Source organism: Heteronotia binoei, chromosome 21 (assembly GCF_032191835.1).
Source record: "Heteronotia binoei isolate CCM8104 ecotype False Entrance Well chromosome 21, APGP_CSIRO_Hbin_v1, whole genome shotgun sequence".
Classification (NCBI taxonomy): Eukaryota; Metazoa; Chordata; class Lepidosauria; order Squamata; family Gekkonidae; genus Heteronotia; species Heteronotia binoei.
Genome location: NC_083243.1, coordinates 143961307 through 143988521, shown reverse-complemented (window position 1 = coordinate 143988521; position 27215 = coordinate 143961307). Strand labels below are relative to the sequence as shown.

Here is a 27215-nt window from a genome sequence, read left to right as displayed (position 1 = left end):
ATATCCTCTGGAACAGACGCACCACATATGCAAACACGTAGTGCCATCGGTATTTGAGAATATCTTCTCATGAGCAAAGCCGTTGGCATTGTCTGAAAACATAAAGAAGTGAATGCCTTTCTGAGGTTTTGGGATGAGATACTTACCAAGTAAGAAGATCTAACATAATCTCTTTTGATTAGCTTAACCCAAAGGCAAAATTTGAACTTGGAAATGGTAAAGCTATCTAGTAAGGCATCACATCTGTACACCCAATTTTGTAAATTGGAACCATTGCTCAAAGCCCCCAACAAGTCATCTGGGATAGAATAGCAGGTATGTTATTGTAGCATATCGACCAGATTGTATTACGTGACATTAACTGAAAACACTGATTACTGTGCGAGTTGGTGGTAGTAATGTAACCTGTGCTCCAAAATTTAAGTAAGGCAAGATGGACATGGGCCCTAACTGATGGCAAGCCAAGTTCTGCCCTCATAAAGGCTGCAAGGGTCCCCTTGGGCAGAGTGAGAAGTTGCCTAATGAATAAATTCTGAATTGATTCCAGGCTGGAGATTATATGTTCCTTGCAGCCCCATACCTCAACACCATAAAGAAGATGGAGGATTGCCTTGTGTGTAAATATTTTAACTGCTGAATGTATAAGTAATCCACCCCTAGTATGGTAAAATCTCAGGATTGCCCCTATTGTTTTTATGGTGGAGGATTTGACAATTTCCAGATGTGGATTCCAATTTAAAGTCTCGCTAAAGGTCACTCCCAGGTATTTAAAGGAGCTGCACTGTTCAATAGAAATTCTGTGAATACCTAATTTTAAATATTCTGCCTTTCCACACAAAGACAAAAGGAGACTCGCAATATAATAAACAACAGTAAAACCTCACACAGAATAAATCATACTATAAAATATCAGTATACACAGGATTAAAGATACAACACCAAGTAGATTAAAAGTAGGGTAATGATGTTAAGCATGGGGGAGAGTGACATTTCTGGCTGCAGCTGGAGGAGGAGACTGGAAAGTCCTTCACCTCTTGCAAATGCTGCACTATAGTATAAAAAACCCTGATGTCTAACTAATACTGCTTTCACAATAATACTGCACTCAGAAAAGCTGTTACAAGTAACAGTGTGATTATTTTGTATGCTGGAGACTAATATATATTATATAATTAGGAAGCAATTAATTGCCTGGGGAGTCCTGAAGAATCAAATGATGAGATTTAAAAAAATGGGGAGGAAATCCCTACAAGAAGAATGTAGGCTTTTTTGAAGATATTTGCAGTCTTTGTAGGCATTTCCCAAGCTTTATTTTGGTTTACCAGAGTGATGAAAATTTTGCACCACACTTTGCCAACTGGATTTATGCTATGCCAATTCTTTCTATCTATCTGTCTGTCTGCCTGCCTGCCTGCCTGTCGGCCTGCCTGCCTGCTTACCTACCTACCTAATTATATTTGTATCCTAACAACAACTGAAACATAAAATTAAATTATTACAATAAAATCACAATAACGTCTCAAATGTATACAATAAAATCACAAAAACGTCTCAAATGTATACAATAAAATCACAAAAACGTCTCAAATGTATACAATTTTAATCCCTAGATGGCATTATTAATTCTTGATTAGTGCTGTTTACTGTGATGTTATTGGATGTTATTAAGCGCCTTGCATTTCTGTTGGGGTTGGGTTAGGATATTAATGCTGTGGGGTGATGAAGTACTGGATGCCTCCATTAGATGTTAAAGCCTGTTTAAACAGTTGTCTTGCAGGCCCTGTGGAATTGTGGCAAGTCCCGCAGGGCCCTGATGTTTTCAGGGACAGCATTCCAGAGGATAGGGGCTGCCACCGAAAAGGCTCTTGCCATAGTATTGTTTTATTGGGGCAAAAGGTACATTAATAGTCAACAGTTAGAATAAATTGTTTACAATTCTAAATAATGATGATTCAGAATAGAAATCTTTCTTTCTAAACCCACACTATTTATTGTTCACAGAAAAAAGTGAATGTATATAATCATCTTCTTTTGTTGTGTAGATTTGGATATGAAGAATAAATGTTGTTAGTTTATACAGGATTGAGCAGAGTATATTGTCAGACAGAAAAGAAAAAAAATAATGAAGGATCTAAACTTGGCAGGTGTAAGTGTTACAATCAGCTACTGGGAAAGAGCTGAGGGCAAGTACAAATAACATTATTCTTGATTATTCAACTGGATTAAAACTGAAAGGATTTTCAGCTGTTAATGTGAATTTATGCAAAAGCAAATCTGTTCAACACATAATATAGGAACATGGAAAATGGGCAGTATGGATCAAGGTGAACTTGAAATTATAAAATGAGAAATGGAACATTTAAACATTGCAGTCCTTGGAGTGAGTGAACTAAAGTGGACTAGATTAAGACATCTTCTGTCAGAAAATACAAAAGTGTTTTACTCTGGAAATGACAAATGCAGAAGAAGTGGAGTTGATCTAATAGTGAGGTGAGAGATAGCACAAGTAATATAATGCAAAGTCTGAGCAAATATCAGTCAGACTTCATGGAAAGCCTATCAACATAGTCACCATTCAAATTTGCAACCCAACTACACATGCTGAAGTCAAAGTCAACTGGGAAAAGCGTCAGATAAGGATGTACTTTTCCTCCTTATCTATTCAGTTTATATGGGGAACACATAAAGAAAGATGGATTAGATTTAGATGAAGGTGGGGTGAAAACTGGTGGAAGAAATATTAACAGTTTGATATATACAGATGGCACCACATTGTGTGTCTCTGTGTGAAGGGCCCTCAAATTGTAGCTGATTTATGGTGACCCAACAGGCTTTTCAAGGCAAGTAATTAAACAAAGGTGGCTTGCTATTGCCTTCCTCTACAAAATCTTTCTTTGTGGTCTCCCATCCAAGTACCAACCCTGCTTAGCTTCTGAGATCTGATGAGATCAAACTATACTATACTATTTCACATCCTCTGACACCACATTACTGGCAGAAAACACTGAAGATTTGAAACAACTGCTGTTGAAGATTAATGCAGCAAGTACCGAAGTGGGATTACAGCTGAATATGAAGAACACAAAAGTAATGACTACAGAGGAATTACACATCTTCAAGGCTGATAACAAAGAAATGGAAATTTTCATTTAAAGTTTTTCTGTTCCTTGGTGTAGTCATCAACCAAAAGGCAGACTTCAATCAGAACATCAGGAGGAGACTGAGATTGGGAAGGGCAGCCATAAAGGAACTAGAAGAAATCCTTAAGTGTAAGGATGTGTCACTAGTGACCAAGATTAAGATAATTCATACTTCAGTATTCCCTATTACTGTGTATGAATGTTAAAATTGGATAATAAAAAAAAACTGATAGGAAGAAAGCTGATTCATTTGAAATGTGTTGGATGCGAGTTTTATGGACAAATAAGTGGGTTCTAGATCAAATTAAGCTTGAAGTCTCCCAAGAAAGCTAAAATGACTAAATTGGTCACATTATGAAAAGACACTGGAAAAGACAATACTAGGAAAAGTTGAAGGCAGCAGGAAAGGAGCAAGACCAAACATAAGATGGATTGACTCAGTCAAGGAAGCCATAGCCTTCAATTGGAAGACCTGAGCAAGGCTGTTAATGGCAGGACATTTTGGAGGTCATTAATTCATAGAGTTGCCATAAGTCAGATGCAACATGACAGCACACATGAGTCTTACTAAAACTAAATGATTTCCCCTGAACTTTTAAGTAACTTGCTTGCTCTACATATCCCTATTTTGTCTTTTGCAATATACAGCCCTGTAGAAATCTATTTGGTATGAAGATTAAACAAGTGAGATTTATGCTTTATAAGGGAGCTGTGCTAGGCAGCAACACACAATATCCTGGCTCTTTATTTAGTAATTTTTAGAGCAAACCAACAGTGAACCAGGTAGCTGGGAAACCCAGAGTTCTATTGATGGAGGGCTTACATATATTCTTAAGCAGTGATGAAGTGAAAGAAGAGTGCCTTCAAGGATCAGTATATTTCCACTTGATGGATGTTAATACAGTTTTGATAAAAATATTTGAGCATATGATGGCAGCCCAAATTTAGACATTTCAAATGGTATGAATTATCTTGACTCATTCCATTCAAGCTTTTGGCCTGGGTTTGAGACAATAAATCCTGGGCTGCCTGGCAGGCTACCAGTACCAGGAGAGAGACACAGTGGCTGGATACAGATGGGTAGCTTTAGGCGAACCAGAGGTGTCCCAAACTATGCTGTCCCAAACTGGAGTGGCCAAATCCCGATCAGATGCTCCTGTATGATGTGCCCGTATATCACACAGGGGGCACTTTGGTGCATTCACACAGTTGTGTGCTACCCCCTTAGTGCAGTTTGGGTTTCTTTTTCCCCTAACATTTTTAGTGGTCATGTGCTTATGCGCTCTTGGGAGTTTTTTTTTTAATGAATACTGGTGAGTGCCTAGAGTGGATTGGTGGATTCACACCACCAATCTATCTCACTTGCATGCTCCCATGGTCAGATGCCCAGAAAGACAGATGGAGTGCAGTGGAAGAATTTGCTTCCACTTCCCAAGTGGTAGGTATTTGATCTGTCTCAGAGATGTCAGAGGACAGGGTGAGTGCGGGAGTGGGATTGGTGGTAGCTCTGCCTGTCTGACCCTGCTTTTTTAATCTGCCTGAGGGCTGTCCCTATGTCGGCTCAAATTGGCCATCTGAATTTAGCCAGTGAGTGCAACTCCATTAATTACACTGCCATTTTCTGGAGTGCTTGTTTGGGATGGGGATGGCAGCTGGAAGAACTGAACTACAGTAGTGTCATTACTACTTAGTGGACTGATTTCAGAAGGGGCTTGATATCTACATTAACACTGCACTGTGAGATCATTTGAGAGGTGCCAGCGAAGTGCTGATAATCCCCAATTCTATTTGACCTTAACAAATTATGTGGATGGGGCTAGTGTGGTTGCAAAAATTCTGGACAGGTGCCTAGGATCTGTTATGGGCTTATGAGAGGTGAATAATCTGAAGTTCACCCCAGAAAAGGAGGAAGTGCAGCAGGTGGATGGTTCAACTGTTCATGGAGGTGGTGATCAATCTATCTGGGAAGTTGGTTTATTTATTTGATTTCTATCCCTCCCTCCCCTGCACAGCAAGGCTCAGGGTGGGTTACAACTATAAATAGAAGATAATAAATTGAAAACAATACAACATAATTAATTACACTATCACTAAAATCTATATAAACATCAAATAGCATTCATTAGACAGCGATCAGGCACGTTAACTATTCCCTAACAACTATTAACAACAGGCATAGTTAACAGCTGGGGAGTTATACTCTCAGTTATGAATCAAGTTCATAGCTTAGGGGTGCTCTTTGATCCAGCATTTTCTTTGGAGGTCTAGGTAAGCGCTGTGGTTTCATTCAGTTTTACCACCTTAGACTGCTATACTGTTAAGTGAGGTAGTCCAGCCACCATTATCCATGTTTTCGTGACACCAAGAAATGTGCTGAATGCAGAGCTGTTTTTTGGACTCACTACAGTTTTCAGTGTGTTTACTGACTGCAACGGGTTTGCTTACAGTTTGTATAATGCAAAATGCTGGTTTTAACCTTTAAATGACCTGTGACTAGGGAACCATGCTCCCAGATAAGCCAACCTATTATCCAGCCTCATCTTTTCTGGCACCTATTGAGTCTAAACATGTCATGAGAATGGCCAAATACCTCACCTATTTGGAAGTGCCATCTTATAGAAAGGCCTTTACTTTGGCTCGATGTGCATTTATTCCTTCAAAGGTGCTAGATGGGAAATATAGGAAGATCCCATATGAAGACAGATGTTGCCCTTGCTTCATGGGAGAAGTGGAATCAATGATCCATATGTTTTTTCGATGTCCATTCTACTGAGTATATAGGAATAAGTTTATTTCCCCATTTTTAGACAGAACAATAGCAGATGCAGACAAGGCCTGCCTGGAGAAACTTTTAACTGATGAAAATCCCCTTATCTCCAGACAAATAGCTAAATTCTGTTACCATTTGGTAAAATTCCACAATAAGAAACATTGTATATTTGTATGACCTGCCTGAAGTAGTATTTATATGATTTTATAGACATTCGATATTTGACATTTTAGACTTATTTTAGACTTTTTGGATTCTTATAAGGTTTGAAGGTTTTTATGATTGAATATCCTTTTTGGAATATTTTTGGTGGTTTTAATGAGGATGTATTATGGTGGCTGGTAAATAATGGTCTTTGACTGTAAATAAATATTCATTCAACATTCAACCCATTATCCAAGACTATTCTTGGAGCCCATGATTGGATACTATTTACACGTCTGATTGTGTTTCTAGCAGTCTGAGTAACAAAATCATTAAGTACGCAGATGATACAACGTTGGTAGGGCTCATCTCTGAGGATGATGAGTCTGCGTATAGGAGGGAAGTTCAACAGCTGTCCCTTTGGTGTAAAGTAAATAATCTTATTTTTAATATAAATAAGACGAAGGAAATTATAGTGGATTACAGGAAGAGTAGTTTGGACATCCAGCTGTTGTTTATTGATGGTGTTATGGTAGAACAGGTGACAGAATGGAAGTTTCTGGGAATTACCATGAAACAAGATCTAACATGGGGGGCAAATACTTTAGCTCTAGAGAAAAAGGCCCAGCAACGACTATACTACTTAAGACTCTTAAGATCACTACAACTGTCAGGGAGTCTGCTGGTTGCCTTTTATCGTAGTTCCATTGAGAGCATTTTATCTTATTGCCTCTGCGCGTGGTTTGGGAGCTGCACGGAAGCAGAGAGAAGGGTGCTCCAAAGAGTGACGAGAAGAGCACAAAAGATTTGCGGATGTTCTCTCCCCTCATTGGTGGATCTGTATAATATGAGATGTAAAAGGAAGATACAAATGATCCTAAGGGACCCTTCACATCTGGGCCATTTGCTATTTGAGATCTTACCGTCAGGTAGACGATAATATTATTATTATTATTATTATTATTAAGGCTAGGACAAACAGATTTAAGGACAGTTTCTATCCAAGTGCTGTGGTTAGGTTAAATGCAGGGTTATGAAGGATTATCTGTTTTAGATGTATTTAAATGGTTTTAATGGTTTTATGAATGTTTATCTGTTTTAGATGTATTTAAATGGTTTTAATGGTTTTAATGGTTTTAGATGTATTTAAATGGTATGAATATGAATATGTGTGTTTGATGTGTTGGTATGTTTGTGGAAGAGCACCTCATTTCGTTGCTCTCTTTTTGTGGAGAACAATGACAATAAATTTATCCATCTATCTATCTAAGTAGGTGGCAACTGAAACTAAGCCCACCCCCAATAGAAATGTACTGAAAACAATAGTATTCCACATTTCTCCTTTAAGAACTGATCATTGCAGTCATGTAATGGCAGTAGCTACCTATTAAAATTAGTGAGTTGTGTTTATTTTTCAGTGATTTCTTTATGTACACCTAAAATTCTCTGGATTGTACCCAATCTCTATGCCTAATCTACAAAGCAATAGTTGATTCAAGGTTAAGGTTGTAAATAAACTACAGCCTTCTTCCCATAAAATTAACCAACATACTAACAGACATAAGATGATGCATAAAGTGAGGGGAACTTTCTGGTATGACATCATCACATTCCCCCCAGCTTTGCCCTCCCTAGAAACAATTACAAGATGTACCAGATGTTGCTGTTGTGAAAGAATGATCACTTTAATAATTCAGCTGACACCTGGGGATGCTGGCACAAACAATGGCTTTTAAAAAGATGATGCAGTTCTAATATAAGAATTGCTGCTTCATAAATTCTTTCTAATTGAAAAAAGGATCAACATTTTCCAGCAGCTTTCCTATTTTATCCATGTCAGCAATGGTAACATTTAAACTTCCAGTTATTTCTCCTGATTAGATTATATGCATTCATTTATTTACTTCATTTATAGCTCACCTTTCTTGCTGAGAGTGAAGGCAGATTACAAAATATGAAAAAAAAATCAATCCAACATAATAATACTTCCAATAAACAATGAAATGGGACTAGGATTGCAGAATTAGGAAACAATACAAATGAATGAACAACTGCAACTGCCTGTCTAAACAATGGGTATACCATAATGCGGAAAATGGATTATAAAGGTAGAAGATGATACAGTAAAAGTAAGGTGATATATACAGTAAACACTGCAATATACTACAATTCTATTCCCTTATAAAACCCTCCTCCTGAGCTGTTTCATGCTACTACAGTTCTAACCCCATTATAAAAATAACCTCCCAAACATCTGTTTTGCGCATCCTGTGAAATGACAGAATTGTTTTGGCCTTCCTGATCTCCCTAGGCACAAGTAGATGCTTCCTGATCTCCCACAAGTAGATGCCACAAAAAGAGAATGTATTTGTATGGGCTGTTGCTGATTTTATACATTTGCAGAGTGGCACTCTAAGAAGACTGCTCAGATGAGCATAGTAGAAGAGGTAGGTATGTGGGTACAGGTATGTGGGTCCAAGGCCATTAGAGTCCTTGTGAGTGATGGCCAGTATCTTGAATTGAACCTAGTAACTGATCTGCAACCAATGCACTGACTGCATAATGGGTGTGATATTCATGCTTCATCTAGCTTTTGATAGCAACTGCACTGCAGCATTCCCTACCAATTGGTGTTTCTTAATAGACTTTACTGGTAGACCCATGTGGAGTGCATTACAATAGTCTAGCCCAGGGGTGTCAAACTCATTTGTTATAAGGGGCAGATCTGACATAAATGAGACTTTGTTGGGCCGGGCCATGTCGGGCTGGGCCATGTATGTACCTATTTAAGATTAGGTAGCAGATAAAGGACACAGGCAAACACAATTAAAGATTTTTTTTTTTAAACCCTCTTTCTCTCTCGGCTTGGCTTCGCGAACGAAGATTTAAGAAGGGTGCAATAGTCCACGTCTGCTGCAGGCTCGCTGGTGGCTGATAAGACCAATGTGGGACAGGCAGGTCCGGCCACAGTGGCTGCAGGGAAAAGTCTGATTTAGGATTGGTGCTGTAGCAGTGCGATTCTTCCTCAATCTCCTTTTGTCCTCAAGACCAGCTATGCGTGCGTTCTCAAAGGAAGAGACAGCCTGGTGGATGGTGTGTCTCCATGCTTTGCGATCTGAGGCTAGGTCCGACCACTGGTGATGGTTGATGCGACAGGTGCCAAGGGATTTCTTCAAGGAGTCCTTGTACCTCTTCTTTGGTGCCCCTCTATTTCGATGGCCGGTGGAGAGTTCGCCATACAGGGCAATCTTGGGAAGGCGGTGGTTTTCCATCCTAGAAATATGCCCTGCCCAGCGCAGCTGCGTCTTCAGCAGCAGTGCCTCGATACTGGTAACCTCCGCCCGCTTGAGGACTTCAGTGTTGGTCACAAACCCTCTTAAAATATGCTTAAAACATTAGCACTTGTGCTTTCGTTGTATTTCTCCCATGGGATCCAGTGAACTGGGCAAAGGAAGCGCTGGCTCTTTTCTTCCTTTCCCAGGGGACCAGGAGGGGGAAGAGCCTCAGCCAATAGAAGGAAGAGAAGCTTGGCTCAGTAGCTCTACAAAGCAAGCTCTGCCTTCCCCCCTTCCTCCCCAAGGAAGGACCTCAGCCAATGGAGAAAATAGAAGTTTTACATAATAGCTCCTGTGCAATTAAGCAAGCCTTGCAAAGCAAGCTGTTATGCAGAAGGAAGCAAGAGAGAGGGAGAAGGAAGCAGATGACAGCCAGTTGCTCAGGGGCCTGATAGAAACCCTCCGGGAGCCTGATTCGGGCCCCGGGCCTCATGTATGACAGCCCTGGTCTAGCCTCCTTTACCTGTGTAAATTAAAATGAAAAAAAAAAACCACTTCACATATCCTTTCTTATTTCCCTTTTTATGAAAACATTTGTTTTAAGTATCTTGACCCTATATTTGAAAATAAGACAGGACCTCCTGATTATATTAAGGTTCAATATATTTTAAATGTTTTTCCTGGCATAACTGAAAAGGTTGCCTTATTTCTTCAATGTGGCAAGATAAGATACAGTGATGATGCAACGTTATAGCAAAATTCTTTCTTTCTTTCTTTCTTTCTTTCTTTCTTTTTCTTTCTTTCTTTCTCTCTCCTGTCAATGATGTAATTTGTTTAATTTATTCTGTATGCCGTTAAAAGTCAGATGATGATGATTGAAGCTGAATCCGACGAAGACGGAGGTTCTCTACCTGAACCAGGATGGTCCAGGGAGGGTGTCACTAATACCGGCCCCTAAGGTCAAGAAGCTTGGGTGTGCTCCTTGAGTCCTCTCTTACAATGGAGGCCCAAGTAGCAGCCACTATTAGATCCGCCTTTTTTCATCTTCGGCGGGTGCAGCAGTTGGCCCCTTTCCTGGAGCACGACGACTTAGCAATGGTGATCCATGCTATGCTCACCTCAAGAATAGATCACTGTAATGCTCTCTACATGGGGCTACCCTTGGTGCTGACTCGAAAACTACAGCTAGTGCAGAATGCCGTGGCACAGCTGTTAAGGGCGCTCCCCCGGTGGGAGCACATTCGGCCAGTGCTGAGAGAGCTGCACTGGCTACCTATTGTGTTCCGAGTCTGTTTCAAGGTGTTGGTATTGACCTTTAAAGCCCTCTATGATCAGGGGCCTGTCTATCTGCGGGACCACCTTTGTCCACATGTTCCCCAGAGAGCACTGTGTTCAGGGACAAAAAAATCTATTGTCCATCCCTGGACCAAAGGAGGCTAGGTTGCGGCTGACGCGAGCTAGGGCCTTCTCGGTGGCAGCACCAGAATTGTGGAATGCTCTCCTGGAGGCCATAAGGGCCCTGCAGGATCTCTCTACTTTCTGCAGGGCCTGTAAGACCGAACTGTTTCGACAGGCATTTGAGATCTAACCGGGAGAGAACTGCCACCCTACATCATTATAGAGTACTATGTGATCACTGCTTATATTATATTGTAGTGATACAGCACTATGAAATGAAATGTTTTAAAACATTTAAACTGTAATTATCTTTTATTGGTTTTAATCTGTAAAAATGAACGTTGTTAGCCGCCCTGAGTCTACTTGCGGAGAGGGCAGGATAGAAATTTAAAGTAATAAATAATAAATAAAATAAATATTCTAGCCTCAAGGTTATAGTGGCATGGATCCATGTGGCCAGATCTATGAACTCAAGGTAGGGTACTGCTGTCTGGCTCAAATGAAAATGGAAGGAAGCATTTTTTGCAGCCACATTAACTTTCTTCTACAGTAATAATATTGGATCCAGTACGGGGGGAGGAGGCACTAATTTTGTAGAAACAGAGGTGCTGGATCTCATTAGCACAACTCATTTGCATAACTCATTTGCATATGTCACACACCCCTGACATCACCGGAAGGTGTACTAAATTAAATCAGCTCAACATCTACCTTAAAATGCTTCTTGAATTATAACTGTCATAACAAAACCTTACTCCCATCATACTTTTAAAATTACTTTATCCTATGTGGCCACAGTGGTATGATGAAGATTTCCATCTGTATGCTTTATATGTTTTGGTTAGTTTCCCATTTTTTGTGGGGGAAAGAAGATGAAGACATTGGATTTATATCCCGCTCTCCACTCCGAAGAGTCTCAGAGTGGCTCACAATCTCCTTTACCTTCCTCCCTCACAATAGACACCCTGTGAGGTGGGTGGGGCTGGAGAGGGCTCTCACAGCAGCTGCCCTTTCAAGGACAACCTCTGCCAGAGCTATGACTGACCCAAGGCCATTCCAGCAGGTGCAAATGGAGGAGTGGGGAATCAAACCTGGTTCTTCCAGATAAGAGTCCGCGCACTTAACCACTACACCAAACTGGCTCTTCTGTTAGAAAGTTTGTCAAATCTTAAGAGTTCAGCAAAATTTCACAGGGAGTTTGAACAATGGAGCCCAGTAGCAATTATTGGTGTGGGGTGGAGGTAAGAAAGAAAGAGCATAATAAAATTTAGAGGCTCCAGAGCTCCACTCCTGTGAGCTCCTGTCCAAAATGAGGCCTGATCCAGTATAACCCCATGGTTCTTAAGTAAATCAACCAGTTGGACCCCATCAGATATGGGAAACATAATGTCCTTGAAGATGTTGGCCTTTCAAAGTTCTATAACTTCCAGCTTGTTGGTTCATTCTTAGCCATTTAACTACAGCAGGCAATGGCTCAGGACCTCTACAGCATCACCAGTAAATTTGGATTAAAAAAACACAATTTGGGTATTGTGAGCATATTCATGGCAACCTACTCCAAAGACATGAATGCTTTTTCCTAAGGTCTTAAAATAGAGATTAAATATAATACAAAGTGCATACAAAGTTCTTGCATGCTTAGCTTATCCAGTTGCCCTTATTTGTGTTCAACAATACCCCTTTGTTACATTCTCTTGCATGCAAAGGCTACTTCCGGGAAGAGGAAATCTCTCATTTTTGCTAGGATATAGAAAAGATAAGAAATAGAATGTATTTCTTCTCATTTTTATACTATTAAAAGTTTATATAGTGTAGGAACATGAAACATATTTCACTTTCTCCAGCTTTGCCCTGGAAAACTGACAATTTTGCGTTAATGTAACATCATAAATACCTTTTCCTCACACTTACCTGATGCACACAGTCCAAGAACTGCAAAAAAACAGGAGCAAATCCACTCCCCTGACAATTGAGGGTCAGGTTACTACGCTGGCTGAACTTGTGACCAAAGGAGAGCCATTCTTTTTCCACTACCATTCTGAAACCTTCAAGTGTTCGATAGAATGGATCACCGAGTAATTGCACAAGAGACACCACCTAGGCCATAAGATGAAGCTCATTTGTTAAGATTAGATATAGTGTATTTCAGACAGTTCAATATACTTCATATATATCACTATGGGATTTACTAGCTATAGAGCCAATACAAATCCAACAGGTTGGATTCAATCTAGCTTTACTGGTAGTGCAAGGGGGGGCAACTCATGCATTCCCCCTCTTCACTGCAGCTCCATCCTACTTGGCTTTTGTGCACACTGGTTCTACAATCCCTGGCACAGCCTTTTCAGGGGTCCTCCCTCTTGCACCACTTGATTATCTCTTATGCTGTACAGGCAAGGAAACGTGCATGTCAATTAGCCTTCAGAACAAAACCCCACATATTTCAAAAAGACCAGTGAATTCTTGAGATGAAGTGTAGGTTTTCCTGAGTAATATATAGAAAACTTCTCCGTTTAGGCTGAACAGTGCAGGGCTAGCATAAGGTTACTATAGATCTACCTGGGTTATGATAGATTGCTTAAAAATAAGAGTTGGTTACAGCCCAGACAGCTGCTCCATTCTGTTGCAGAAAGATTGCTTTTAAAGTTACAAAACATGTTCAACTTTAAATAGATATAATCAAAACACAATGTTTCCCTTTGGTGGCTGTGGTGGACTGGTCCTTCATCTGCTAGCTGGCCCTGATCCTGCCCAGACCTTCCTGATATACTGACCTGAAAAGGTTGTTCCACTTTGCTACCTCAGGGCATTCGCTGCTACCACTGTCCCTCTCTGGGCTCTGGTTAGGCGAGACAGCCTCCTAACCTCCCTCTGGACTCACTAAGAACCCTTCTTGGGGCTTCCTATGGATCTTTGGGGCTCCCCTGGAGAGTTGGCAACCAGCCACTGTGCCACTTCTCTCCACCCTAGGGATTTGCCAACCCATTCCTAGTGTTCCAAGCGGTTGGGGGAAGGAACTATGTGGTACAGAGGGGCTCCACTTTAAACAAACAACATTTATTTAAAGTATACAACTATTTACGGGCATTTTTTTTAAAACTGAACTGAAGAAATAAATCAAAGTAGGAAAAAAACTTTCCGTCTCTCCCTGTTATAATATTTGCCCTAACTGGATGACATGCAGGGCAGGCACTTTACTTAAATTGTTGCAAGCTTGACCATACCTTCCTCAGACTGTTTCCATACTAACTGATTGACTGCCAACTGAGGGCTTTCCGCCCAAAATCTCCAATATAAATTGCAGTTTCTGCCCAGGAACTGGTTTACCCTCCTGTAGCCTTCTGGGAGACCAGCCTGAAAGACTTCCTGTCTCTCTGGGAGGCCTCCTCAGAATTGCTGTTTCCAGACAGGAGGGGAGGGGAGCGGGGAGGAAGAGACTAGGCCCAAAGCCTGCCTCCAGTTTGACAACCTCCTCCTAGCCAACTCCCAATTAAATACAGGCCTAAAATGGTGTTTCTCCACAGTTGCCATTACCACACACGAGTCAATAACAATACCTCACCTGTGTAGTGATATCCCAGCCATCTTCCAGACAAATCAAAACTGAAGAGCCATTCTCAAGCAGCTCTGATATAACCATCCCTAACTGCATTATTCTATGAAGCTGGAAGAAAGAAAAGGCTACTCGTCAGTAAAATGAAATATAACCCTGCTGATAAAATGATTGACAGAATCAAACTATTTAAATACATACACAAAGAACTACAGCTCATTAGATATCACTAACAAAAAGCTTGTTTTAGTATAAAAAGTATTGGACACACTTCCATTATTTAGAACACATCCCTCAGATATTTGGCCAGCACTTGGAGACCATGTCTTTCCATAGAAAATAATGGTCCTTTTAAATTTAAAGGGCCCATGGACTGCCAAACAGGGGGAGACTGTTGCAGGGGGGAATTCTTCTCTCCCCAGAAAGTTGTAAATTTAAATTGGTTTTAATCAAGAATAGATAATATAAACCGACTGTCAGAGATAACAAAAAATTATAGCTAAGCACTGCATTGTCAAAATTGATTTAATATGAGAGGGTCAGCACATGACCACCACATTGACAGAGTTCTGTATGCATAAGAACACACCAGATTTCATTTAAGACAGCTATGGATCAAATTGGAAACATTTTGCTGGACACAAATAGCGCTTTGTTTTGTCAACAGTTGTCATATAGATATTTATGACTCCCCCCCCCCCCCAATCATTTTACCTGTGGGAACCACTCTGATTCTCCAAGCGCTTTAAGGAATGTTATTTCAGAATCTGCAGGAATATTGCTAGGAACACAAGCACTCATGAGCTTTTTAAAACTAGCTTTCACTTGTCGGATGTCACTGAACTCAACTGGAACAAATTCACAGTTTAAAGCAAAATCAAGTTTGAAGCCCTGTGGATAAAATATATTAACTTGTGTTATTCATTCTGAACAAAACCTGTATTTTAAAGTTGTTTTTTTAATGAACAACTGCCCTGTCCTCCCTTAAGAAATTTTAATTTTTTTGCAGTCTTCCTACAGATTCACAAGTACAAAGTGCAGAAAGTGCATATGGATACAGAGCATTAGGGCAGGAGTGTCAAACATGCAGCACAGGGGCCGAATCAGGCCCCTGGAGGGCTCCTATCAAGCCCCTGAGCAACTGGCTGTTAACTGCTTCCTTCTCTCTGTCTCTTGCTTCCTTCTGCATCATCGCTTGCTTTGCCAGGTTTACAACTTCCAGATATACACCTGAACAGCATAAGATTGCTACAGCACAGACATTGTCTCTAGAGTCTGATGCAATAATTCAGAGCAAGAAGTGTCAGTTATCAGAGACTGTTAAAGTAGGAGTCAAGTGCTAATCTTTTAAGCATGCTTTACATTTTTTAAACAAATCTTTGTGTTTGTGTCCTTTATAAAGTTTATATCTCTGCTACCTGGCTTTACATTTCATGACACACATATCCCGGCACGACAAGGTCTCATTTATGTCTGGTCCATCCCTAATAACAAATGAGTTTGACACCCCTGATTTAGGGTATATACATAAGGTGCATAAAAAGTATGCCTTGCATACTTTTTCTCTGTAATGTTCTGTATTCAATTCTTCTATTCAAATGTTCATTTCTCTTACACTTTTTCCACTGCCATCCTGCAGGGCTGCTGAGGAGAGTCATGGGGCCCCCAGAGAAAAATTCCATCTTGGGCCCCGCTATGACCCTGATTCAAACCAAATATTCTAACAAAACAAATTACTTGGATGGCTGTTAGCATGCATCTGTAACAAAAAAAAAGGATCCACATGTCCATCTGTTTGTCCATTTGTGACAGGCATAACAAATCAGAAAAAAAAAACCCCAGGAACCACCAGCTTCAGGATGATCATGGGAATTACAGGGCCAAAAATGAAAGGAACTGGAACATCTTGGCCCAGGTTAACTGCAGACCCCAGTGCTATTTGCAGTGAAAATGAAGGTTGTGTTGTGGTTAAAGTGTCAGACCAAGATCTGGGAAACCCAAATCCCCACTCATGCCACGGAAGTTGCTGGGTGATTCCTGGGCCTATCACTCTCTCAGTCTAACTTACTATACAGAGTTATTGTGAGAATAAAACAGAGGAAAAGAGTATGATGAAAGTTGTTTTCGGACACCTTGGAGATAAAGGTGAGATATAAATAAATAAATTCTAACTTCTGTTCCTCATTTGTTACCACTGAAGAAGACTGATATTTATTATCATGCATATAGATCCAAGTGGGCAGCCATGTTGGTCTGAACTAGGAGAACAGGGGTGGCCAACGGTAGCTCTCAAGATGTTTTTTGCCTACAACTCCCATCAGCCCCAGCCATTGGCCATGCTGGCTGGGGCTGATGGGAGTTGTAGGCAAAAACATCTGGAGACCTACCGTTGGCCACTCCTGTAGTAGAACAAAGTAGGAGTCAAGTGCACCTTTAAGACCAACAAAGTTTTATTCAGAACGAAAGCTTTCTTGTGCTCCAAACACACTTCATCAGATGAGGAATCAGGTACAGTAAACACGGCTTTATCTTGTAAACCTCTATCATGTCACCCTGCAGTCGACGTTTCTCCAAGCTAAAGAGCCCCAAGCATTTCAACCTTTCTTCATAGGGAAAGTGTTCTAACCCTTTAATCATTCTAGTTGCCCTTTTCTGGACTTTCTCCAATGCTATAATATCCTTTTTGAGGTGCGGTGAAGAACTGCACACAGTACTCCAAATGAGACCGCACCATCAATTTATAAAGGGGCATTATGATACTGGCTGATTTGTTTTCAATTCCCTTCCTAATAATTCCCAGCATGGTGTTGGCCTTTTTTTATTGCAAACACACACTGTCTTGACATTTTCAGTGATTTATCTACCATGACCCCAAGATCTCTCTCTTGGTCAGTCTCTGCCAGTTCACACCCCATCGACTTGTATTTGTAGCTGGGATTCTTGGCCCCAGTGTGCATTACTTTGCACTTGGCCACACTGAACCGCATCTGCCACATTGACGTCCACTCACCCAGCCTCAACAGATCCCTTTGGAGTGTCTCACAATCCTCTCTGGTTCTCACCACCCTGAACAATTTAGTGTCATCCGCAAACTTGGCCACTTCACTGCTCACTCCCAACTCTAAGTGAGGTGGCATTAATAATGAAAAATAAGGGGGGGGGGGATTTGAAGTTGGGATTTATTTATTTATTTTTGCTACCACACACTAAGAAGGCTGCCCTGGCAAGATCCTGCTGTGCAGGAGCTGGGTGGAACTAAAGGGAAAAGGAAACCATAGACCTTGTTAGGAGGTTGCATCCTGTCCTTGCTGGATTCCTTTCTTCCACAGCAGACTTGGCTGATAATGGGCTTAGCAAGATCTGATCTGCAACAGGTTCCCTCTGCCTCCTGGTAAACTCTGTAGAAAGGCACAGGAGCTTTTTGCTGTTCTCTGCTTTCTCAGCAGCCTTAGTGACTGCAGTCAGAACTGTGCTAGGAATTTGTTTTTGAAATGCCTTCTGGGTGAATACAGCATATCACTGGCTTCAGGGGCCCTCCAGCCAGGCCTCAGATTCAGTGGGAGCTCACAGGTGCACAGCTCCTGAACCTTCCTGAGAGTTCTACCTCCTCCTTCTGAGAGTTCCACCTCCTCCTTCTGAGAGTTCCACCTCCTTGTCCATTGAATAGTATGTGCAGCTGCATAACAATCACTGGATGAGCTCCACCACCTATTTTTCTACAAAACAACTCCTGCCTCCAGCTAACTTGGGCCCCCTAGATTTTGGCCCCTGGCCCCCCTCTGTTGGTGGCCCTGCATCTCTGTATAGTTTTTGTGGCAGTGGAAAACAGCTACATCTGGCAGAAAATAATAAAAATCTTTTTGGGATGGTAGAGATTCTTATACTACAATTAATACTTTTTTAAATGGTCAGAATGACCTAGGCAAGCTCCTGAAATTCCTAGCTATAGCACAGAATGAAAAAAAAATCGCATTCTGCCCAGCCCTTGGCTAACCTTAGAACTGCATCATTCACAACAGGTTTTGAGACCGCACCTATCCATGTGGAAATACTAATGCAAATACACCTGTAGCCTCTTTTCATTTTCTTCACAGACTGCTGAGAAAGATAATGATTTCTGAGGCTCAGCGTTATTGCAGATTGGTTTTAGATGTCATGAACATTCAAGAAAGTTACCTCTTTTGGAAGAAAAATCTATGCTGGGTTTCCTTCAGGATCTTTTGAATTCTTCTGCTTATGTGAATATATTATATGAACATGGTAGTAGTATACATTCTCCCTGTTTCATTAGTGGAGCAATTCCTAATCTAAACCAATGCATAACAGAAAATTATGTTGCCCATTTTAATTTTTTCTAAAGTCAGGTGTATTAATCTAACTCTAGGCATGCATTTACAGTATACCGCAATCCAGATGGATATGCACATCCCATTGGAGATGATGAACGATGCACAGTGACAGCATCCTCTGATTTATGTCACATTTTCAAATCTAGCGAGCAATACTTGCATAATCTTTCATTGTATCTTACTGAGCGCTTCAAGATACAAAAGCACTTAAATACCAATGGAATTGTTGCAGTTCTACTTTGCACAGTTCTGTGTTGTGTACAGGTCTTAAAATTACAGATAACCAAGCAACCCTCCCAAAGCAGACATACCCGTAGTTGAGATTTTTCTCCAAATATGTAAAGAGCAGCTTGGCGCTTCAGAAGCTGATTTTGAAAATATGCACTACTGCTTGTATAGGAAGGTGAACCATCTTTCCCAGCTAGTCTTGCACCCACATCAAGGAATGGCATCTGAGTGCTGATAAACCGACTGCTGGAACGAAGACTTGCCCACATACCTTCATAAAGATTAAGAACATAATAAAATAGTTAATTTTTTCATGGAATTGTATTATTTTGTAAGTCTCCATTAAAACATGCACATATAAATATTGCCTGAAAATAAAATGCTTGCATGTTGTTTGTAATCTTCATGAATATGCATCAAAATTCATGTATCTGGGGGCAAAATGATTCTGATCTGAAGTGATTTATAACTAAGTTTTACCAAGTTGTGCAAATGAGATAATGTCTAAAGTAAACCACTTCATATGTAATGCTGTATTTATTTATTTTAGATCATTTATTGACTGTCTTTCCATTAAGCAGAGCTCAAATAGAAATGTAAACTACTCTGTCAACATTACATATAAAATTTATAATAAAGGTCATCTGTGCAAGCACCAGTCATTTCTGACTCTGGGGTGATGTCATAGACTTTTGATGGTTTGCCATTGCCTTCACTTTACCCCCAGCAAGCTGGGTACTCATTTTACCAACCTCGGAAGGATGGAAGGCTGAGTCAACCATGAGTCAGCTACCTGAACCAGCTTCCACCGGGATTGAACTCAGGTCGTGAGCAGAGCTTGGACTGCGATACTGCAGCTTTACCACTCTGCGCTACAGGGCTCCTAAAATTCATTACCACAGTTCTATATCTGCTTTCAAATCAGTATAGTCATCATGTAGGTATAACTGTGGTGTTCCTCCAGCCTCCCCCTCTCCTAACAGTCACTATGAATAGCATTTGAAAGTGAATGGCAATAATCTGCAATTGGATGGGGGAGAGATAATTTTGGGAAGAAAGCTCCTAATGCAAAGCAGGCACATATGCTATTACCATGGTGTGCCTGCCATCACAAAACCACTCCTGTGTGACCAGGCTACACATTGCTGGCATTAAATAAACATACAACATGAGATGCTCATTATCAAAAATAATTCATGTAAACTTTCTTGGCCATATGATAAACACTGCTGATATTTGATTTCCTGTGAACATACTGTATTCAGATAATGGATGTGTATAAAAGATAGTACAGAATTTTTACTCAAATGTTAATGCTGCAGCAAATGAGACAGCAACATAGCTGCCTGAAAAGTGTAGACAGATAACTTGCTTTAGATATAAGTGCACAGGTCAAAACAAACACATATGGTTTGTCAGGAAGTTAGGAAGGCAGCACTTAAAATAGTCTCCCTATGAAATAAAGCAAGTTATAAGAACGTGTGTTCATAAAAAAACTACAGCAAATCAGACAAAGTGCCCCCTCCCCAAGCCTTTTTTTCTATTAACAAAGGGCTTGATTACAGCTTGCAGTACATAAAAAGCAACAGATACTGGAAATTTACAAGCACATGCAGACTACAACACTTACCAGTGATGGGTTACAGTGATTAAAGGCTAAATAGATACCTACTCATCCCTCTATTAATTCAAGGGTCGCCAGGAAATATCTGGGGACTGGGGGGGGGGGCGTGGAGCTAGGAGGCTTTGAGTGGAGCCAGAAGCAACCTTGTGACAAACATGATAGAACTCTGAAGGGAGTTTTGGCCATCACATTTAAAGGGATCACACTTCTTTCAATGCCTTTCCCTCAATTGGAAATACTGGGGGATGGGGGCACCTTCTTTGGGGGTTCATAGTATTGAAAAGCCTGGTCCAATCTTTTTGAAACTTTTTTGGGGGGTTGATGCAAGACAACACATGGTTTGCTGAAAAACTGGTGCCTCTACCTCAAAAAACAGCCCCCTCTTCTGAGCCCGATACCCATGGATCAATTTTCCATTATACCCTATGGGGACCAGTCTCTATAGTGCATAATGGAGAGCCCAGTAGACATTCAAACTGCCCTCTCCTAATGCTTTCTGAAAACCCTGAAGCAGGAGAAGGGTCTCCAAACTAGGGGATCCCCTGCCGCCACCTGGGGATTGGCAATCCTATGGGAGATCTCTTTCTCAGCACTAACTTCTTCCAGCATGGGAAGGAGGCAATTGTGAGGCCAGATATTTCCCCTTATATTAAAACTTCTGTAGTATGTACCATGTTTCCACTGGTCTTTTACCAGTCCCATGCCTACAATGACATCTGCAGGAATGCTGACTTAACTTATTAAGTAATAATAATTCTTTATTCTTTGGCTATTGAGTAATGAAGCCTGGAGAATATGATATTCTTTGTATTTGCAATGATTAATGAATAGTTCTGATCAAGAAATCATTCCACATTATACTATGGCAAAGTTTTTATAAGGAAACAGGAATAGTGTGCCTAGGCAAGCTAAAATGGTTTCTTTAGTGAAAACTGATATTCATAATTATGGAAATGGTAGACTGTATTATTAGTGAAAAAAACCAAAACAACGATACCTTGATAGACTCTTCCTGATTTGGGATTTGAATGAGTGAAACATTTATCTCTGTACCCAAGCACTGGCAGATAGCAGAAAGGACAGGAGGAAAGGGAGGAGCAATGGAATGCACATTGCAATAAGACAGTCACAGCAAATTGAACAGGAGAAAAGAAAAAGATTACAGGTAAATTTCCATTCATATAGCATTAAAATGATAATAACTTTTAATAATATGTGATTTAACAAGTAGTTCTAAGGAACTGCATTAGTTAGCAAATCAAGCCAAAGGAATTTCAAGAAAAAAGAAAAGCAACACTATTTACCAAATATGATCATGTCCATGGGCACTGCAGTTAACTGCAGACATGCAAAAAAACCAAAAATGATGTGCAGCTTTCTTATACCAAATGGAAACTTGTCCATTGTAGGGGAGGGGGGAAAATGACAAATGTAACATTTCTCATTTTAAAAAAGGTTTAGCTCAATATATATGCCTTTATTGATTTTGATTAGCTGAAGCATAACATTAATTTGGAAGCCTATGTAGCCTTATCTACATATCTAAAACACCATGCAAAGCACATCTCATTTACCATTGAGTTATTAGCATGCATTATTTTGTTTTGGGACAGTCTTGTCTGGCAGCGCTTAGCATTGTATGCAGGCTGATAACCTAGTTTCATATTCACACCATTTGGTATAATGGAAATGTAGTTTTAATAGAAAAATCACTCCTGCTTTAAAAAAATGAGTTCATATTTTTCTCACAAAGATTTCAAGTAAACTGAGAGAAGCAGGGGATTATTCCTGTGGAAGTATTCTATTGCACTAACATTGCCATTTGGAAGATAGCTGGATGCCAAATACTGCCACATGTACCTGATTTAAGCATCATACCATATGTAAGCCATATAAAAAGGGGAATTTGAAACAGAAGCTTCTGCTTCGAGAAGTACGCTGGCACACCTGCAAAATTGGTCACATTACTGATAGGCACCAAAAACTATGAAATCTTGCACAGTGCAATTCACATTTTGGGGGGGATTTAGTTGTTTTTGAAAAAAATGGGGGTTTAGACTAGATCAGGGCCAGCCCTAGACCATCTGGCACCCTAGGCAAGGCTAACTTCTGGTGCCCCCCCTTTTGCACTGATAATGTCACCAAGTCACATGGGGGACACTCCATTTGGTGCCTCCAGAAGGCTGACACCCTAGGCAATTGCCTGGTTTGCCTAATGGCAGAGCCGGCCCTGGATTAGAGACATAATACTTAATGGTAAATAGAATGTTTGCTAAAGAAATTAAACCCACAAGAAGTTTCTATGTAGAGCAGTTTAAGATAAAAGTTTAGGGTAAACAAAAACATCAGTCTCTGAATACTCTATGAATCCCCTTCCTGCTCCCTTCTAATTGTTGTGCAGTTTATGATATTTAAAATGGAGTAAATGGTTGCCAGGACCCCTTGCTGGTCTGGTGGGGGGATCTGGGGGTGTTCCAGGAGTGGGTGAAGATGTTACGCAAGGGATGCTCTGGTTTTGGGGCAAACTTTATGGTTAAATTGGACTTAAGCCATAAAGTTTGCCCCAAAACCAGCATGTCCCCTGCAGGACATCCCTGTTTAGGGGAGGGATTTCCCCTGCTGGCCAACTGGTCTGCAGCAGGGAGAAGTCCCTAAAACTGGGGGATCCCTCACTGGGACCTGGGGTCTCTGCAACCCTAAGTTAAGAATAGGAAATGCTATAAAATCATAATTATCAGTTATCGCTTTGGTTGATGATGTATAGTATCTAAAATTGTGACCAATTTTAGACACAGTTATTTATATTTACTATACTGACACACTAGAATATTTATGTAATCTGTATTATCTGCATGATTTGTATGAATCATTCTGTGAACATGCAAAATTTAGCCTTGCTGATTGCAATATTTTGATTTTTTAAAAACTCACAATCCACTAAATTTCCTTTATAGGAAATATGATATAGTATAGTGAGTGTGCACAGGGCTTTTTTTTTTTTAGCAGGAACTCATTTGCATATTAGGCCATACACCCTGATGTAGCCAATCCTCCTGGAGTTTACAGTAGTCTCTGTACTAAGAGTCTACATCAGGGGTGTGTGGTTTAATATGCAAAGGAGTTCCTGCTACAAAAAAAGCCCTGAGTGTGCATATATTTATATTCAGGAGAGAAAGGCATAATTATTCACCATCAACATGGGTACTGTGAAACATCAGAGAACTGGAATATAGGAAGTTGGAAACAATGATATTATGATAGGGTTTCAAAGTGAATTCTAGATTTTGTTCTGCTTATGTCACAAAAGTCTCCCCTCTGAGAAGGGGGACTTGGGGGAGGGGGGGTCAAATTCCTGGGACCCAAGTCAGCTGGAGGGCTCCTGCAGCCAGTGTCATGCAACATTCAGAATGCATCTCTATTTTTCTTTTAATGCAATCCTGCACTGCAGTCACTTTGGCACAGAGAAGGCAGAGCACAGTAAACAGCAGTAGCTGTATCTGCTAGTTGTGTCTTTCCAGACAGTTTACTACAAGGAGGCAACTGCCTTCATAACATTACTTCACATTTATCCCACTCCTTTCCTTACCAAGCAGGGCTCAGATTGGAAGCAGAGAGAGAGAGAAATGTAGGCCGATCATGAAAAGAGCAAAATGACGGAGGAGAAAAGTGTAAAAAGAGAAAGAGAAATTAAGAAAAGAGGAAAGGCTGTTTTATTTTCTACAATACTAACAAAACTATTTCTTTGCAAGCTTTGGCTGAGCAAACAAAACTGTGGAACTGGGTGGAAGAAAACATTATGTTTTTGAATTACAGCCCACTTCATCAGATGTGAGAAGTATGTCCTATATTGGTACACAGATATGTATATGTGTATGACTATAAAATTACAAAATTAGATCCATGGTTTGGATTGGAGTCATATGGGGGGCAAGTTATACTCTATCATAACTTGAAGCAACACAATATCTAACTTTGGTAGTAAAAACTGCAAAATCATCCATGAAATTATACTTCTTCCCAAAATATCCTACCATCCCTGCTCAAGTGGCCTAATTAATATAGTACTCTTACAACCTGATCCACACCATTAGTCACACTGCAACCAAAGGACATCTTCTTTAAATGTAACACTTTCAGTTAATCGGAGGTGTGAAACAATTGATTAAATATGCAACTTTTCTCCCAATTCACGTGGAGCACCCTCCCCAATTTTTTACAGGATATCACAAGTTGAAAATATTGTGACTTCTACTATCCTCTTTCATTACTTATTGATTTATTATATTTTCAAAACATAATTACCCTTGATTTCTAAACACCTTAACTTCTAGAGTTTTATTACCCAATATAAACCATTTGGAGAGAAGTAACTTCATATTAAAACTGCTTTACTTCATTCACTCTTTACTTAGTAATCCAGTAATCACTATCCTACTTTACCATGACAGAACAAACTCACTGCTGTAGCCTTCATATGCATCACTGATATACACAAGAAGGGTAACTTCTATTTTCATCTTGGTGGCATTACCAATCTCATGATTCATATTTCTGGTAGTTCATAGTAGAATTAACTGGGGCAGCCGACCGAAGTACTTTTGCATTTACATCTATTCTACAGAGAGAAAACTCTGCCCCAAAGATGTATATGCAACAGCAGGCTGCTTTCTCTTATGAGTGTAGTCTGCTTGCTTATTGACAGACAGACATAACCTTTATTGGCATAACAGAAAAGAAATACAAGATTAGTGGGTGGTGCTGCCAGCTTTAAAAAACTTTGTGTACTGGATGTCTGTGAAAGAGGATGTGCATTCAGTCAACAGGCAACTGATAAGTACCCAACACTTGTGAAGCACAGTCCCACTCCAGTGAATCACTACACAACCCTTGTTAAAGTAAGTCAGTGACAAAAACCATGTGTGTGCCTCCATTAGAGGCAAATTAACACATTAAAATTTTTAAGACATGTCCATACAGCAGCTGTAAGGAACTGGCTTTTCAAAGTATCGTGGAGCCTGTTACCTCTTGGCACTGTGTTGTCAGGGAGGAAGGGCTCCTTTCCTGAGCTGAAAAATCCCTGGGGCAAGTTATTGAAGCAGGTTTGGTTTGGGGAAATGGCATAGGGGAAGGGAAAGCAAGAGCTCCCCCTCCCTCAGTACCATGGTTCCAAGCCTCAATGGGCCCCTGTGGTCCTTTAAAAAGCAGTTCTTCTCAGATGCTGTATGGCTGTGGGCAAAGCAAGTTGTGTCTGAGAAACTGGGAAATTTATCATGTAGTTCTTTCAGCCTTTAGTATGTGCAGTTTCCATTCTAACAAGGGAAAGCCTGCTCTTGAATATGCCTTTCCCTTGACAAATTAGGCTGACTTTTATCTATGCAGGTATCTTGGGAAAGTGACTGGACACCACCAGCCAAAAGTATTACACAGGTTGGTATCCATGTGGTGTATAGTTACAAACTGAAGCATAACACAAGAACAAACCCTCAGCCATCTTTTTAAACATTACATCAGTGTGTAGGCTTTTAACTAGTCTTACTAACCTCCTCGGGCAAAGCTATTGGATAGATTTACATCCAAATATCCTGGCACTACCTGCTTAAACACAGTAGACATTCTTGAAGCCCTCTTTTCAGTGCCTAAGGTCAGTCAAAAAGAATGAAGAGATTAAAAGTACAGTATCGTTCAGGCTAACTACTGAGATCTTTATTTGTTCTAAACCTAAGTAATATTAAACAGTCTTGTATTTATGCTTTACAAATGTAATTGTTGCCAGTTTCCTACACTTAAAAAATCATTCCACAGTATTAGAAATAACACATATACATTTGCAGCATCACAGAAAATTAGGTATGGCTAATGCAATCCAAATATTTAACAACAAATGAAACAAGGCATGCAGAATTTGGGGATAGTGTTACATCATGAGAAAAGTCAGGATTTAGATACATGTTCCTGTGTCTAAAACAGCGTTACCTTTGTATGAACCCTATCAGGTTGCATCACAAGACAACAGAAACAGAATATTAATGTATTTCTTAATGGTATCATCCAAACTTACCCAAAAGAATATATTACATTTTTAACCTTAGGAGCGCTTAAAATGCAGAATATACCCCATGTTTGTTATAGTGGATTACGTGCTGTATGTTTGCTCACCATGCATTAAGTAGCATTTCTGCTTATGGTATTTATGTTATGGCCAGTGTTCCCTCTAATCTGTTAAACGTGAACTAGCTTGCAGTTTTTTAGCCTCCAGTTCACACATTTTTGTCTTAGCTCAGGAAGGATGGCCTCAGAGCAAACTAATGTATGCAGTAGCCAAATTGCTCGCTCACAACTTTAATGCCAGTAGCTCATGAAGAAGAATTTTTGCTCAAAAGACTTCACAGCTTAGAGGAAACATTCTTACATCATGTTATTTAACTTCTAGAATGTGCTGGCATCATGAACAGGGTTGTTTTTTTAGAAGACAGATTAACAATATGGATAGTGAGCCATTTGGGCATTGGCACTGATATTTGATAGGACAAAACTAATGCAACCAGAATTACATTTTACTGCAACTGTACAAATGTATACCTTTACCTGGAGACAAAGCAATTGTTGGTCTTACAGTGAGAGTGTTGTTGCCATTCATTTTGCAATGGACTGAAATTGCATTCAATAAGGCTTGCAGATATTTTTCTTGTTCTATGCTGCTTGATGATTCTAGTGATGTAGGAACTATGGAAATA

At 40.2% G+C, this 27215-nt stretch overlaps 1 protein-coding gene across 1 annotated transcript in view; it reads right to left on the bottom strand.

Annotated features, from left to right (window-relative positions):
- Positions 1-27215, bottom strand: part of SBF2 (SET binding factor 2) — a 540115-nt gene that overhangs the window by 28575 nt on the left and 484325 nt on the right. The window contains exons 28-34 of the mRNA XM_060263154.1: positions 27067-27204; positions 26022-26117; positions 21479-21541; positions 18941-19128; positions 14995-15171; positions 14290-14391; positions 12639-12824 (exon numbers count right to left, since the gene is read on the bottom strand). Coding sequence (XP_060119137.1) covers positions 12639-12824; positions 14290-14391; positions 14995-15171; positions 18941-19128; positions 21479-21541; positions 26022-26117; positions 27067-27204 — 950 coding nt within the window. The remainder of the gene's footprint in view (positions 1-12638; positions 12825-14289; positions 14392-14994; positions 15172-18940; positions 19129-21478; positions 21542-26021; positions 26118-27066; positions 27205-27215) is intronic.